This window comes from Oncorhynchus tshawytscha, linkage group LG16, assembly GCF_018296145.1.
Source record: "Oncorhynchus tshawytscha isolate Ot180627B linkage group LG16, Otsh_v2.0, whole genome shotgun sequence".
Taxonomy (NCBI): Eukaryota; Metazoa; Chordata; class Actinopteri; order Salmoniformes; family Salmonidae; genus Oncorhynchus; species Oncorhynchus tshawytscha.
Genome location: NC_056444.1, coordinates 37956456 through 37974594, shown reverse-complemented (window position 1 = coordinate 37974594; position 18139 = coordinate 37956456). Strand labels below are relative to the sequence as shown.

Below are 18139 nucleotides of genomic sequence, written 5' to 3'. Positions count from 1 at the left end.
AAAAAATAGTTATGTTTTGATTGTGTAATGAGTATGATGGGAGACAGAGTGCTGGTTTCAAGCGCAGGGTGCAGCAGGTGTTTATTTAGTACAGGGCCACAGGAGGAGGCAGGTAGCTGGGTCCAGGGACAGGTAGAAGGTCATACACAGAAAATCCAAAAAGGTAACAGTACAGGCAGGGAAAAAGGCTAATGATGTAGTCCATACGCCATGGAATCAGTACATCAAAAATCTATTTTCAACTATTTTGCAATCTATATGGCACAGCTCTAAATGAAATGTATATACTTTTTTATTTATCACCATTTTTAAAACAACTTTTCAGGTCTTTAATGGAGGGGGTCAACAGACAAATTCCTTACAATCTCATCCTTCCACTTGCCTCTTCCATTTTTGCGGTAATGCTGCAATTAGTTGGTTGTAATTTTTTGAAGAGCAGACATTTCCATATAATTTTGTTAGCTGTGACATGACTCCACTAGTCCCATTTATGATATTATTTACAAAGATTATACAGTTTCTAAATATTTGTTCAATTATTTAAAAAAATATCTATTAGCATATTTGAGTTTAACCATAATGTTTGTTGTAATATTTGTTCTGTCTTTTCTGGTGGATTAAATTGAAATTGCTAACAACTTTCTATGGCTTGTTTAAAAAAAAAAAAAGCAATATTTTGTAGATGATTTCATTTTCAAATAACCGAAAGCGAGAAGTTGCAATCAGAATAAAGGGAAAAAGGCCATTCTTGAACACGGGGAGAGACATTCTTACTAATTTGCCAGAGAACCAGAATGGATTTAAGTATACTGTAACTTTTGTATGACTGAAGCCTTTAGTTTAATATTGAATAATTTCTGCCCTCTGAATTCATATTCAGTATATAAATATGCCTGTTCAACTTTGTCTGGCTTGCCATATACTTCTAAAAAAACAAGTAACTTGGTGAAGGCAAGGCCATAAGTAAACTGGGATATGACTAAAGAGTTAATCTGGGTGATTTTTCCACAAATAGACAGGTATTTTCCTTTCCATGGTAGCAAGATCTTATCTATTTTTGCTAACTTTCTATTAAAGATTGATTGTAGTGATGTCACGTATACTCCCTCACCGGCCTCCGGGTCATCAGGCTGCTGATTATCCCGCACAACTGTCACCATTGTTTCGCGCACCTGTGCCTCATGACACTCACCTGGACTCCTTCACCTCCTTGATTACCTTCCCTATATCTGTCACTCCACTTGTTTCTTTCCTTAGGTGTTATTGATTATTTTTCAATTCGGTGCGTTGTTTGTGTTTCATTTTAAGAAGTTATTTGGCCACTTTAGTTGTGATACAAACCTTATCGAAACATATAGGCCTATGGTCTAGGCTACATGATGTGTGAGACTATGATTTGAAAATGTAAAAAAAGAGCTGGTCATTCACAAGTGATAATATGTCATTCAAAAGCAATAGACACATTTTTACCTTTATTGAACTGGGCAAGTCAGTTAATTAAGAACAAATTCCTATTTTCAATGATGGCCTAGGAACAGTGGGTTACATCAACAGTGGGCCTGTTCAGGGGCAGAACGACAGATTTGCACCTTGTCAGCTCGGGGATTTGAACTTGCAACCTTGCGGTTACTAGTCCAACGCTCTAACCACTAGGCTACCCTGTCACCCATAACATTATTCTTGATTTAATCTTGTCTTTACATATACTAAATAATATATGTGTGAAACTGGTTTTGATTTAGAATGGATCACTATCATGCACCGCTCTTGAAACAGGTGCAGCGGGGAAAAATGCAGGTCGTCTATGCACTTATATAGTGAAATGAGGACACTTTTGGACACCCGTGGTTCATTTTCATGCCAGCCAGGTAGGCTATACTCCTGTTGTAAATAGAAGCAATGTGCTTTATATTAGGAAAATATAGCAGGCCTAGCCTATAGAAAGCTGATAGGATCCTCCTCTGTTTTCTCATGCAATTGTATAGCCTATAGAAATGTTGCGCAACATGAGCATTGATTTCAGAGTGATTAGAGGGACAATACAGTGCTGAATACCAGGCAGTTAGCAAGTTTGGTAGGCTACTAATGATCATCAGCAGCATCAGAGCTTGGAGAAGCCTAATTACCGTGGCTAAACTGTCACATGGAATTTGACTGCCATCTTGACTCATGAACACCGGTGTGGCAGTAATATGGTCACTGTGACAGCCCTAGTCCGACCATATTCTGTCCGCTATCAACACTTTTTAAACTTTTGCCAGTGAGAATGACATAAGAAAGTAGTCAAGACGAATAACTTGATTGAGCCCCAGCCATGTTTATCTCACTAGGTCAGGATATTTAAGCTTCCATATATCCACTAGTTCCAATACAGTGCATTTTGAAAGTATTCAGACCCCTTGACTTTTTCCACATTTAGTTACGTTACACCCTTATTCTAAATTATATAGTTTTTTCCCCTTATCAATCTTCAAACAATACCCTATAATGACAAAGCAAAAACTTTTTTTATTTTATTTTTTCAAATCTTAGCAAATGTATAAAAACATTTTTTTTTAAATAATAAAACACATACATAAGTATTCAGACCCTTTACTCAGTACTTACTCAGATGAGGAGTGTTGCTGCACAGCAATTTTCAAGTCTCTCCAGAGATGTTAGATTGGGTTCATGTCCGGGCTCTGGCTGGGCCACTCAAGGACATACAGAGACTTGTCCCGAAGCCACTCCTGAGTTGTCTTGGCTGTGTGCTTAAGGTCGTTGAATTTAAACATTAAAAGCGTTATAATTTTTTTAGGTAAAGCTACACTAAATATATTCACATCACCAAATAATTGATAAAAACACTGTTTTGCAATGAAGGTCGACAGTAGCCCCAGCAGCACTCTGAATGGTAGCACCATGGCACAGCTAGCTTCTGTCCTCCTCTGGGAACATTGACTTCAATGCAAAATCTAGGAGGCTCGTGGTTTTCACCACCTTCCATAGACTTAAACAGTAATAATGACAGCATCTGTAGGACGTCCTCCAACCTATCAGAGAACAGGCATGTAGTTCACCCATCAAAAAAATAAAAAAATAACAGAATAATCTAGTTCTAAAAGTGTAAGCTACAGCTAGCTAGCACTGCAGTGCTAATGTGGCGGGTAGTTGACTCAGAGAGAGAAAAACAATAGTTGAACAGTTTTGAACAAATTCATTTCTTCCAACATTAAGAAGAAGCAAGAGAGAGAGAGATAGCTTTATTTGGTTGTATTGTTTCTTTACTTTCACCTTCCCTTGGCTAGCAAATGCAGCTAGCTAGTTTAGCCTACTCATACACCAGGCTCAAACGGAGAGGGATGCTATGTTAGCTAGTTGGCTATGGCTAACCAACACAACTCTTTTGGTTTTATCAATTTATTGCCACCGGAGTCCGCTGGTGTAACTGCTAAACTGCTTTCTGACTGTACTGCATGATTTTAGCGGGTTTACTAATGCGTTAGTTCTATTTGACTATGACAACTACAGTATGTAGGCTGTGTATAGAGGTTAGCGATCGTGATATGGTTTTGCTTGGGAAAGTTTTTTTGCCTGGTCACAGACAGCTGATGTATTGTGCACAAGGGAAGGGGAGAGCGTGTAGATAGTTACGAGAATGTATTATATATACAACGAGCAAAGTGATCATCCTGTTTTTATCTGGCTGCTATGAGAGTGAATTGTTTGCGTGTGATAAGAGGTGTATTCATTCCTCTGATTCTGTTGAGAAACATTTCTGAAACGGAACAAAACGGGGCAAAACATATTACACCCTAGATCAGCTAGATGCTGAGTGTGCAAGGCGGTATTGAATGTGTCACTGTCTGTCACCTTGATTACGCAAAATTCTCCCGACCTGCGCACCTACGTTGCAAACTCATTCATAGGCTAGGTTGTAGGAACCTCATGATGGGTACAGGGAACATTTTTGTATCATGTAGTAGCCTAAACCTACCGCTGTTACATTGAGCTTGGTGAACAGAATATGAATGACAGTCATCCAGTATGCTGTAATAGAAATAAGGCATTGCTCATCAGGAAAAAAAAAATCATCCTACATCATCTTAAATGGTACTGACAGCCACTGCTGTAGATGCTAATGCTAAGCCATAGCTCAAAACACAAATCCCGGTTCTCTGACTAGTCTGGAGCATAGGCCACTTTCTAGGTATGCATGAGATGTAGAAAATGTGTAATTAAGTCCTATTAGCAGATAAAAATAGGTAGCAGTTTCCTCAGACAAGGCCCGCTGCTGTGCAAGTAAAACACACGTCTGAAAGTTATATTCATAAATCTACTCTAATCAATTGATTGAATACTGTAACGGTTTTGACTTGAGGTTATTATTTATAGGGGTGCCAGGTAGGTTGTGCCTACCAGAGAAAACATTGGTTTCTCCTTTTGGTTTGGGAGGGAATGAGTCCCATCTGGTCCGTCAAGTTTACACCAATACAAAGGACTTATGTAAAAGTCAGGATGGAAATACACTTTTCATATACCCTTAAAACATTGGAAAGAACTTCAAAAACAACTATATTCATTTGTGTTGGTTGTATTAGCAACAACAATGATTACACACACACACATAATATCACAATGAGTTCTGGTTCCTCCAGAAATGTCCTGTACCTCGGGCCTAAAAAGAGTCCAGCCCGGTAAAGGAGTTCAGTGAACTCAAGTGACTTTTGTCACGGAATGTTTGTCCGTTCATTCAGTGTAGCGTAAACCCAGTATTTAAACATACCATCAATATAACAATTATTTTACCACAGAACTTTAAAGCGTATCAACTCTTACTAAGTCCTCAACTACAACTAACTACATAAATCATCACAGTATACCTCACATCAAAACAAATGAAATACCGTATACAAAAAGGTTGTTGTCAGTCGGTCAGTCAGACAATCCAATCCGCCAATAGATCTCCAGCGGAGAAAGGCCACGAAGAACGGAGAGGTGTAGTCCACGGACGCAAAGAGTGGATCCGATCCTGGGTAAACTCTCTTAGGCTACAAAACACACGGAATAGAGAAGCTTCGGAACTGAGGGTTGAACACATCCTCATTCACGTCTCCATCACAACCCCACTTTTGCGCAGCTGATGCTGGCTATTTAATTGGGAATTAAAGGGAAAGCGCCCTATTGGAAGGAGCTGCACTGAGACGGTTCAGAATAATTCAGGGCCGTCACAATACATTTAATGTATTAGTTAAACATTTATTAATGTTCACAATTGCATGTTAATTAATATATGCTTATTTTGAAGTATTGCCTAGTCTCTTTAATGGTGTCCCCTCCCCTGCCCCAGTTCTGCGGTGTCTGGGCATCCCTGCCAGGGTGATCACCAACTTCAACTCCGCCCACGACAACACAGGGAACATAGTCACAGATCTCGTCTTCAACTCAGTGGGAAATCAGCTTGAACTGAACGAGCGCCTTACCAGAGACTCAATCTGGTAGTTATATTTCTGCTTATCCATTTGTATTGAATGAAAATGAAATCCCAGAATGTAGGTTTCTATAATCCTATCTTTCACTGTATGTACTGTAAAAACAGTTTAGTCATAGCATGGTGGGGGGTGAAATGGACTAGATGTCCCTGTTATCTTTAAATCATTGTGCTTCAAGAAGAAAATGATTGTGCAGGATCCCAGATAGTGTATCTGAGTAGTGCAGGATGCCAGATAGTGTACCTGAGTGGTGCAGGATGCCAGATAGTGTTCCTGGTGGGTGCAGGATGCCAGATAGTGTTCCTGATGTGTGCAGGATGCCAGATAGTGTTATTGAGAGGTGTGCATTGTCTCCACAGGAACTACCACTGCTGGAACGAGGCTTACTTGTCCAGACTTGACCTCCCTGCAGACCAGAACTTTGGTGGCTGGCAGGTGGTGGATTCCACCCCCCAGGAAACCAGTGATGGTAAGAGAGAAATTAGGATGATGGGAGAGAGAGACCTAATTTTCACTTCATTTTGTATGCTTCAAAATTGCATAATCAAATTCATGAAAATGCAGCCATTTAAGATAGGGTCAAATTATCATGGAACACACTTGATAACCGCTAGGCTAAATAAATACAATTACTGAGCTATATTGTATGCAAAAACATAACATTATTTTATACTAATACAATTGCTCAGTGAAAGAGATTTTGTTTAACAAGTAATACAAAACCATCTAAAAAAAGATAGGGGTCAAAATGATTGGCATCCCTGTTTTCAATAGTCCAGCACCCTCCCATTGCGAGGATAATGACACTGAGCCTTTTTCTTCAATGTTTTATGAGATTGGAGAACAAACACGTTCGGAGTGATCTTAGACCACCGTTCCTCGATAAAGAATCTCTCCAGATCCTTGATATCTTTAGTCTGCACTTATGGACTGTCCTCTTCAATTCAAACAACAGGTTGATTTTGTACTCAATTAACCATTTGTTTGTGGATTTTGATTAGTGCTTGGGGTTATGGTCTTGCTGGACGATCCACTTGCAGCCAAGTGTCAGCCTCATGGCAGAAGCAACCAGGTTTTTGGATAAAATATCCTGGTACTTGGTAAAGTCCATGATGCCATTAACCTTAAAGGCCCCAGGACCAATGGAAGCAAAATAGTCCCAAAACATCAAAAATCCACCACCTTATTTTACCATAGGTATGAGGTACTTTTATGCATACGCTTCTGTTTTTCAACACCAAGCCCACCACTGGTGCGCGTAGCCAAAGAGCTTCATTTTCATGTCATCTGACCATAGTGCTGTTTCCAATCCATGTGCCAATGCCATTTATTAAACTCTAGGTGATGCTACTGTATGGTCAGATAACGTGAAAATAGAGCTAGTTTTTTCACTCTAAGCAATTGTATTAGTATAATAGAACATATATATTTTTATACAATATACAGTAGCTCAGTATTTGTATTAGAATAATTTATTCTATACAGTCTTTTTTGCTCATCTTTATCAAGGGTGCCAATAATTATTGACCTCGCTGTATATTTTTTTACATTTGCATTTTTTCATCTGAAATGAATGTTCTTCGGCCCTTTCTATGTTTATGTCTGTTCTCATACTTTTAAAACATTTACTTTTGATGTGCTTTAGAATGTGCTTTGCTCCAAAACAAGATATCCAACACACTTGTTTCAGACCAAAACACACTATATCCAGAGCCATGTGTTTAGAGAGTTGGAACATTGAGGTTTCTGCATTGCGATGCCTTCCCATAGCACTACAATATTCTATGGCAGCCATGTTAGCTCCCAAATGAGCATTATGTAATAGGTGTAGAGCTGGCTGATGCTTCCAGTGATGGTGAGAGGGATGACGGTGTCAAACAACTTGTGCTCCTTCTCTCTGCAATTCAGCTGCTACACAGGGACCATCAGCCGAGATGTATTGCATCTCCCTGAATTCTGCTGCTGGCGTCTGTGCTCTCTTTCAGAGGAAAGCTGGTCTGTAGACCTTACAGGGCACACAGTCATCCACAAGGAAACCTGGGATTGTGACTGATGGAGAAAAAAAGGATTAAGATGCATTACTATGCAAAATTATAACTAAAATTATCAGCCCTACAGATGCAGATAAATATGGTAATTCCAAATCAGAATTACAGCATCACCTCTGTTTGCTAGAGATATTTGTGAGTCATCAGTGTCCACAAAAGGAGTCTCCGTCAAAGGTTGTGGGTCAACCAGCAGGACAACAACCTAAAACACACATCAGAAAGCACCCAGGAATGGTTCAAGAAGAAAAGCTGGACTATTTTGGAGGGGCCAGTGTTGAGTCAAGATCTGAATCCCATCAAAAATCTATGGCGAGAACTGAAAACAGCAGTTGGTGGAATGCATCCCTAAAATATTGCGGAATTGGAGCAGTTTCCAGCAGATTGAGGAATCCAGTAAAAGATGCAGCAAGCTCATTGATGGCTACAAGAAGCATTTGTTGGCAGTTATCTTGGCCAAAACCTCTGCATCCAGGTAGCTCTTAGGTGCTAATCATTTTGTCCATGTCATTTCACCAAATATTTTTATTTATTTAAACTTAAATTGGGAATTATTTATAAAAAACTATAAGGGTGCCAATATATTACGCTGCAATTATACATGCAATTCTTAAAAGTAATAAAATGGCTCTGAAAAGCATTGATTGCATCTTGAAAATGTACCAATGCCCTGATAATTAATACAATCCGTTTCCAAATGCATTGCTGTGTATTCTCCAAAGGCTAGCCAATATATTCTAGAAGATGCTAAAATAACCAGCTAACAAAATATCAAAACCGTTTGGATGAAATAACAGCACCCTAGGGAAGTCGTAAATAAGAAAACATTTAGAAACGTGAACTATCCCTTGTAAAGTCAAATAGACAGGGTCATGGGTTGTTGATATTGTTTTTGCAGGATATTACCGCTGTGGACCTTGCTCTGTCAAAGCCATCAAGGAAGGAATGCTTGGCTATCAATTTGATGCCCCGTTTGTGTTTGCTGAGGTAAAACAATACGTCTTCTTTATGCTTGACCAGTAACACTCTGTTGAATGTTCAGCCATAATGACTTCATCGTCACTCTATGCCATGATGAAGTGTAACACAGTTATGCTTTATAACTTGCAATACATCTTATTTAATTAAAATCAATCATCATATTCACATTTCTCTCTTTCTTTTAACCTCAGGTGAATAGCGACGTTTACAAATACAAGCTAAATTCACAAACTGGGAAAACTGAGTTACTAAGTGTAGACACAACTTATGTCGGCATGAAAATCCTGACGAAGTCCATTGGTGAGACCAATGAGCCAATGGACATTACAGAGACATACAAATACCCAGAAGGTATGTGGCACCTGGACAATGGAGTAGGCTGGCAAGGGTGTAACTGCATGTTTAAAGTTAGTTATTGGCAGTTTGCAAAGTGTCTCATGAAACTAATGCAACAAGAATGAAGTATAGAAATGACTGCTATTACTGCTTTTCAAATTACTTTGCAAAAATATAAACATAACATGCAACAATTTCAACGATTTTACTGAGTTACAGTTCATATAAGGAAATCAGTCAACTTAAATAAATGTATTTGGCCCTAATCTATGGATTTCAAATGACTGGGCAGGATTGCAGACATGGGTGGGCATAGGCCAACCCATTCGGGCACCTGGGCCCACCCACTGGGGAGCCAGAACCAGCCAATCAGAATGAGTTTTTCCCCCACAAAAGAGCTCTATTACAGACAGAAATACTCCTCAGTTTCATCAGCTGTCAGGGTGGCTGGCCTCAGAAGAAGCCAGATGTGGAGGTCCCTAGCTGTACAGTATATTCCTATAGGTGAAATAAAATTGCAGTCCCACTCCTTAAAAATGTCCCACTCCTTGCTGCAGCGATCTATGATATATATATATGTGTTCTGAAGAGAGCGGTTTAGATCACTAGACCAGCCAAGTGGTCTAGTGACACCAGTCCCAGTTTAACTCTATTCCCCTCCAACTCCCCCCACATACACAGGCAGTAGTAAAGATGAGGAGACCATGAGGAATGCAGAGAGAACCTACAAGACGCATTTGCAATATGACGATGAGCAGGGCGTGGCGATGACGCTGGAGATCCCGCAGGAGCGTGTGAAGATTGGCCAGAACTTCCAGATGGCTGTGGTCTTCAGGAACCTGAGTGAAGACACACGCACCATCCATGGCTTCCTGGTCGGCTCCACGATCTACTACACCAACATCCAAAGGGCTCAGTTCAAGCAGTTGACCTTTGATGTCACTCTGAAACCCATGGAGAGTGAGTAGAAACCAGGGTGATCCTTTACATACGTACTGCACTGTAGGTCTTTTTGGGCTTGTCTCCATGTATCACAACTTTGTATGATAGTCCTGCAAAGCTTTCAGACCCCTCTGAAATAAAATCCTCAACAGTTTATAGAAAATGCTTTGCAGTCCTTTTACAGCTTTATGGCAACGTCCTGTTTCAGCAGGTGTGTGTATATATTGTATTGTAAGAGAACGTGAGGTAACGATGGGATGCTCTCTAGTACTTACCTCAAAAGACTTTACCATTTGGTACCAGGTTGTTACCTGTAAACAATGGTGAATCCCAAATAATCCAAATATGAATTATCAGGTAATAATTACAAAAGTTATGTTCTGCCAAACATATGCTCCTGTTGTTGATTGAATTTGTTTCGTTGTCAAAACTCTGTCTCCCTAAAACCAACAGCGTCGAGGATACAGGTGGTCGTGCTGGCCCAGAACTACATGCCCAAGCTGGGTTGCCAATCCAACCTCCGCTTTGTGGTGACGGCCAAGAGCATGGAGAACAACCAGGACATGACGGCCATACAGATAGTGAACCTGAAAGGCCCCGAGTTGGCCTTTGCGGTGGGTCTGGAAGTTTCATTAGTCCTCTTTATTAGGATGCATTTCCTTAGTCCTTTAAAAGGGATGGTTCACCCAAATAAAAAAAATGACATCTTGGTTTCCTTACCCTGTCAGCAGTAATTTGGTCATAGTGACCAGGTACACAAACCCAAATCATAGACTGCTGACATGGTAAGGAAAACTGTCATTTTGTAATTTGAGTGAACTATCCTTTAAAAGTGTTCCATAAAAGTATATATGAAATTTATTTAGTTTTTCCCCTAGAGCTAATGTTGTACTGTACCCAATTAAAACCTTATTTGTGCTGCTGGAGTGCTGCATCTCTCCTCGCCTTTGTTAAAGCAGCCATTCTGAAAAACATCCATGCTCCCAACGCAGGGGAGTTGATAATCCCTAGATTATTATAATGTCTTATATCACCATAGATTGTTGTGAATGGACCATCTCTATTTGAACAGATGAGTGGACCAGCGAAGGTGAACCAGGAGATATTTGTCAAGGTGGAGTTCACCAACCCGTTCCCATTCAGCCTGCATGACGTGAGGATGGCCATACAAGGGCCTAATTTCATCTCATACCGGGAAAAGTTGTACAGGTAAGAGGATTTACAACTCCAAGTCCTCACATCATGAGTATGTTCACACTTACATTAGTCTCACATTCACAAAAACAGATCCAATGTAGTCTGGTTAGTAAATCTGTGTGTGTGTGTGTGTGTGTGTGTGTAGTGAGATCTCTACCGGCGCCTCCATCACCTGGATAGAGTCCTGTGTCCCTACGAGGTCTGGGAATACAATGATCTATGCTGTCCTGGACTGCTCAGTCCTTGGGAATGTGCAAGGCAATTGGGCCGTCAGCGTCCAGGCCTGAGCGTCGCCCAGGAAGCCCTTCCCACCTGCTAATCGCCTGCCATCGACCGGAGAACCATGGACGAATAGAGGCTCTTGTGTAGATTTGAAAGGATTTGATTGCTGGATATGCAATTCCATCTAGCTTATGAGAAGGTGAGGGCGAGCAAATAACATACCCCTTACGGAAAAGACACATGATTCACAGGTGAAATGTCCTCCTGGGAAATCATGTGAAACCATGTTTTGTTTTTTGAACACTGAAGTTTACATGTGGATTTTACATGTGATCACAACCTTTCACGTGAATATTTTTCAAATGAGATTCCACAGATGATGCCCTGCAAACAAAATTGAGTCGTTAGGATACACAAACAGTCCTTTTAACATACATTGTTTTCAATGTACATTTTTGACATACATAATTACATTATGTATGTTTATTTATACAGTCATTATTATTCAACATGTCCTCAGCTGGGTTTTGAACTCACAAACTCTTGGTTCAGGGCATCCCGACCGTCCTGCTACACCATCACGTCAGTGTCAATTACAGATCGAACCTGTATTCCTACACTTTAGGTTTAAGTAAAGTAAATATCAGCTTTGTTAAAAATACACCATTATAAAAAACAATTATAGTTATCATAGTGATTCAGGAGTAACATTAAAACAGAATAATATCCCCCACAAACAGTAGACAGCTATTCAGAAAACTATACTTATTCTGAAATAACTGTATGAAATCTATGGTGAGAGAATAATAAGATGAACCAAAATAGAAGTGCAGATGGCACTCTTTTGCTAAGTGCAGACATGTATTATAGATAATGAATGTGTATAGGAATGCTATAGACTTTGATGGGCAGCAGAAAGATCAGCATAACCCAGAAGTTGTCAATTCTAATCCCAGGTGGGGTCATATTGAAAAGTCACTACTAAGTGATAATCATGTTGTCACTGATGAAATATTTTGTACACAATTTTAGCTGAATAGTGTACCAGTTACTTTAAAACCCACAAATCATTTGATTCCCTTACACAAAAAGACATGCAAAATCGCATTGTTGAGCTGAAATTCACATTTCACAAAAGAAAAATCACAAAAAAAAGAGACTTGAGGTCAGTTCTTCACATATGAAACCACATGTTCACATGTATTCAATTTAAAGTTCACATGTTAACACCACCTTTTCACATATGAGAATAACACGTTTTCACCTCACATGGAATTTGTTTTTCACCTGTGAAAACGTTCACATAGGAACATCTAACTCTCAAATGTGTAGTTTCATGGTATCATACGTAGACATTTTGCATCCCCATGTTGTCACATTTATTTCACGAGATCATGTTTTCACATGTGTAGGTTCATGTTATCAGATGTTGCTTTTACATGTTGTCACAGATGTTATCACATGTGAAATGCATGGGATTGCTTACACCGATAAGATTTGTTACAGAAAGGGCTAGGAGTTCATTTGGAATTGGGCAGAAGAGGGAGGGCCAAACTGCAATAAACGCATCAGTTTATCTTTTTATTTTCTCTGCAATGCCAAATATCAATCAAATCAATGTATTTTCAGGCATTGGTGACACTTAAAGTTGAAGGGCACCTACATAAGGACTTCATCACACATTCAGTAGCCATATATGCCACATGCATAATCAGTAGAACTGCAAGCTGACTTTATTTAACTAGGCAAGTTAATTAAGAACAAATTCTTATTTTCAATGACGTTCTACCCTGGCCAAACCCGGACGATGCTGGGCCAATTGTGCGCCGTCCTATGGGACTCCCAATCACGGGCAGATGTGATAGAGCCTGGATACGAACCAGAGACTGTAGTGACGCCTCTTGCACCGAGATGCAGTGCCTTAGACCGCTGTGACTTCTTTGATATGTCACAATATCATCACTTGCATGTCAACTCTAAACATCCTGTGTAAACTTACATTTGTTGACATAACTTATGAAAAAGCTACCCCTTCACAAGTGTTTCCAAAGACTCTCGGACAAAAAAACATTCAAAAGTGATGATCCATATGAATATGATGGATAGAGTTTTTTTATGTGTTCTAATTAGATTACATTTATATATCAGGGATTTAGTTTGGTTTCGAATCAGCCGACTCAGATTCGGGTTTCTGTTATTGTCGACCTTACAAACCTTTGCTGACTGTAAATTTCTCACACAATCATGACCTTCAATCTAATCAACGGTCCAGTGTTATCTGCAGTAGATTTTAAATCAAGCAGATAAGGTACTGCATTTAAAGAAGCTATGCGTATTTGGGAAACATGAAAAATGTTTCTTTGGACTGAGATTTTGGTTGCAAAAACGTTGCGCATCACCCACCCATTATCCTTATATAAATATTTTAATTGTATAACGTAAAAAAATAAAAGATCACAATGTAAAGCCGTATGTGGGAACCATTATTTTGTTTGATAGTTTTATGTATAACCAGGTTTATTGGAAAACCGTAATTTTTGGCTTTGCATCAAACTAAATCTTTTAATTTGACTGCCATTTACTGTTTAACATTTCAGCTGTGCACTGCTTTTGATTAACAATAAAATCATTTTCAAAATCAATACTGTTGTCACACCATTATTTTTTGTATCATTTAGTATTTTTAAACATTTTCGGATAGAGTGGGATAAAGTTAACAGGCCACCCTTAACTGCCAATATCATTGTTATGTTCACTGGTCCCATTTCATGAAAAAATTCTAACACCTTACAAACCCGCCAACCTTTTTATGACCCCAAAAAAACAGGCTTGCAACAAAGTGCTAGAAAACATTCAGACCATCAACGACACAGGTTCCACATTAACCACTGTAAATTAATTTGAGGAAGCGCAAGAAATGTATCAATTCATTCAAATAAGTGCAATAATAGCTAACTTTTACTTCAGTCTTAGATCAGTAACATCATAGCAGGCTGGGATGACATCCTATTAGACAGTGATCAGTCTCTGATGTTCCAGGAACAGGTTTTATATCGATGGTTCCAGGTGATACCTTTATTTTACCAGGGAAGACATATTGAGACCTAGAGCGGTTTCAAATGTGCTCTGCAAACCACAACACAATTGACACATTATACACAAAGTATAAATACAGTGCATTCTGAAAGTATTCAGACCTTCACTTTTTAGACATTTTGTTATTCTAAAAAAGGATTAAAGGCATTTTCTCCTCATTAATCTACACACAATACCCCATAATGACAAAGTGAAAACAGGTTTATATACATTGAGAAATGTATAAAAATAAAAACAGAAATACTTTATTTACATACAGTTGAAGTAGGAAGTTGACTTGCCCTTAGGTTGGAGTCAATAAAACTTGCTTTTCAACCACTCCACAACTTTATTGTTAACAAACTATAGTTTTAGCAAGTCGGTTATGACATGTACTTTGTGCATGACACAAGTCATTTTTCCAACAATTGTTTACAGATGGATTATGTCACTTATAATTCAGTGTATCACAATTCCAGTGGGTCAGAAGTACACTAAGTTTATTGTGCCTTTAAACAGCTTGGAAAATTCCAGAAAATGTCATGGCTTGAGAAGCTTCTGATAGGCTAATTGGCATCATTTGAGTATATTGGAGGTGTACCTGTGGATGTATTTCAAGGCCTACCTTCAAACTCAGTCCCTCTTTGCTTGACATCATGGGAACATCCAAAGAAATCAGCCAAGACCTGCACAAGTCTGGTTCATCTTTGGGAGCAATTTCCAAATATCTGAAGGTACCACATTCTTCTGAACAAACAATAGTATGCAAGTATAAACACCATGGGACCACGCAGCCGTCATACCGCTCAGGAAGGAGACACGTTCTGTCTCCTAGAGATGAACGTACTTTGGTGCGAAAAGTGCAAGTCAATCCAGCATCTTGTATCTATATCCACAGTAAAACGAGTCCTGTATCGACATAACCTGAAAGGCCGCTCAGCAAGGAAGAAGCCACTGCTCCAAAACAGCCATAAAAAAAGTCTGACTACGGTTTGAACTGCACATGGAGACAAAGATTGTACTTTTTGGAGAAATGTCCTCTGGTCTGATGAAACAAAAGTACAAATGTTCGGCCATAATGACCATTTTTACGTTTGGAGGAAAAAAGGGAATGATTGCAAGCCGAAGAACACCATCCCAACCGTGAAGCACGGGGGTGCCAGCATCATGTTGTAGGGCTGCTTTGCTGCAGGAGGGACCGGTGCACGTCACACAATAGATGGCATCATGAGGGAGGGAAATTATGTGGATATATTGAATCAACATCAAGCAATCAGTCAGGAAGTTAAAGCTTGGACGCAAATGGGTCTTCCAAATGGACAATGGCCAAGAATACTTCCAAAGTTGTGACAAAATGGTTTAAGGACAACAAAGTCAAGTTATTGGAGTGGCCATCACAAAGCCCTGACCTCAATCCTAGAAAGTATAGAACATTTGTGGGCAGATCTAAAAAAGCATGTGCGAGCAAGGGGGCCTACAAACCTGACTCAGTTACACCAGCTCTGTCATGAGGAATGGGCCAAAATTCATCCAACTTATTGTGGGAAGCTTGTGGAAGGCTACCTGAAATGTTTGACCCAAGTTAAACAATTTAAAAGGCAATGCTACCAAATACTAATTGAGTGTATGTAAACTTCTGACCCACTGGGAATGTAATGAAAGAAATAAAAGCTGAAATAAATCACTATTATTCTGACATTTCACATTCTTTAAATGTGGTGGTGATCTTAACAGATCTAAGACAGGGAATTTTTTTACTAGGATGTCAGGAATGATGACAAACAGTGTTTAAATGTACTTGGCTAAGGTGTTTGTAAACTTCCTACTTCAACTGTAAGTATTCAGACCCTTTGCTTTGACCCTTTCAAAATTGACCCTTTCAAAATTGAGCTCAGGTGCATCCTGTTTCTATTGATAATCCTTGAGATTCTTCCACAACTTGATTGTAGAACACCTGATTTAAATTGAATTTATTGGACATGACTTGAAAAGGCACACACACACACACTTGTCTATATATGGTCCCACAGTTGACAGTGCATGTCAGAGCAAAAACCAAGCCATGAGGTTGAAGAAATTGTCCATAGAGGTCCGAGACAGGATTGTGTGGAAGCACAGATCTGGGGAAGGGTACCAAAACATTTCTGGAGCATTGAAGGTCCCCAAGAACACAGTGGCCTCCATCATTCTTAAATTGAAGAAGTTTGGACCCACCAAGACTCTTCCTAGAGCTGACTGCCCGGCCAAACTGAGCAATCGGGGGAGAAGGGCCATGGACAGGGCGGTGACCTAGAACCCAATGGTCACTCTGACAGAGCTCCAGAGTTCATCTGTGGAGATGGGAGATCCTTCCAGAAGGACAACCATCTCGGCACCACCACCAATCAGGCCTTCATGGTAGAGTGGCCAGACGGAAGCTAATCCTCAGTAAAAAAGGCACATGACAGCCCGCTTGAGGTTTGCTAAAAGGCGACTAAAGACTCTCAGACCATGAGAAACAAGATTCTCTGATCTGATGAAACCAAGATTGAACTCTTTGGCCTGAATGCCAAGCATCACGCCTGGAGGAATCCTGGCACCATCCCTACGGTGAAGCATGCTGGTGGCAGCATCATGCTGTGGAAATATTTTTCAGCGGCAGGGACTGGGAGACTAGTCAGGATTGAGGGAAAGATGAATGGTGTAAAGTATGGAGAGATCCTTGATGAAAACCTGCTCCAGAGCACACATGACCTCAGACTTGGGCGAAGGTTCACCTTCCCACAGGACAACGACCCTAAGCACAAAACCAAGACAACGCAGAAGTGGCTTCGGGACAAGTTTCTGAATGTCCTTGAGTGGCCCAGCCAGAGCCCAGAATTGAACATCTCTAGAGAGACCTGAAAATGGTCGTGCAGCAACGCTCCCCATCCAACCTGACAGAGCTTCAGAGGATTTGCAAAAAATGGGATAAACTCACTAAATACAGGTATGCCAAGCTTGTTCTGTCATACCCAAGAAGACGCGATGCTGTAATCACTGCCCAAGGGTCTTCAACAAAGTACTGAGTAAATAATCTGAAAAAGGCAAATTTCTTCAGCCTCCAGAGGTTAAAGAGGCACCGTTGCGCCTTCTTCACCACACTGTCTGTGTGGGTGAATCATTTGAGATCGTCAGTGATGTGTACGCCGAGGAACGTTAAGTTTTCCACCTTCTCTACTGCGGTTCCGTCAATGTGAATAGGGGTGTGCTCCCTCTGCTGTTTCCTGAAGTCCACGATCAGCTCCTTCGTTTTCGCATGCTTGCCCACGCAGTCACGGGTGTACAGGAGGGGGCTGAGCACACACCCTTGTGGGGCCCCTGCCCTGTGTTGGAGGTGTTGTTTCCTTCACTTCCTGGGGGTGGCTCGTTAGGAAGTCCAGGACCCAGTTGCACAGGGCGGTGTTCAGACACACGGCGCCGAGCTAAATGATGAGCTTGGAGGGTACTATGGTGTTGAAGCCTAAGCTATAGTTAATGAACAGCGTTCTGACATAGGTATTCCTCTTGTCCAGATAGGATAAGGCAGTGTGCAGTGCGATTGCATCGTCTATGGATCTATTAGGGTGGTAAGCAAATAGAAATGGTCTAGGGTGTCAGGTAAGGTAGAGGTGATATCATCCTCGACTAGCCTGCCAAAGCACTTCATGATGACAGCAGTGAGTGCTACAGATAGTCATTTAGTTGAGTTACCTTTGCTTTCTTGGGTCCTGGAACAATGGTGGACATCTTGAAGAAAGTTGGAACAGCAGACTTGGATAGGGAGAGGTTGAACACTCCAGTTGTAAACACTCCAGCTAGCTGGTCTGCGCCAGCAGCCTTGTGAGGGTTGACACACTTAAATGTTTTACT

The 18139-nt window shown here is 40.4% G+C and overlaps 1 protein-coding gene across 1 annotated transcript in view; it reads left to right on the top strand.

Moving 5' to 3' along the window:
• Positions 1–13796, top strand: part of LOC112215142 (coagulation factor XIII A chain-like) — a 37810-nt gene extending 24014 nt beyond the window's left edge. The window contains exons 11-18 of the mRNA XM_024374096.2: positions 5330–5477; positions 5831–5940; positions 8415–8503; positions 8689–8848; positions 9515–9793; positions 10229–10356; positions 10815–10984; positions 11118–13796. Of these exons, the coding sequence (XP_024229864.2) occupies positions 5330–5477; positions 5831–5940; positions 8415–8503; positions 8689–8848; positions 9515–9793; positions 10229–10356; positions 10815–10984; positions 11118–11259 (1226 nt within the window). The 3' untranslated portion in view covers positions 11260–13796. The remainder of the gene's footprint in view (positions 1–5329; positions 5478–5830; positions 5941–8414; positions 8504–8688; positions 8849–9514; positions 9794–10228; positions 10357–10814; positions 10985–11117) is intronic.
• The last annotated feature ends 4343 nt before the right edge of the window (positions 13797–18139 follow it).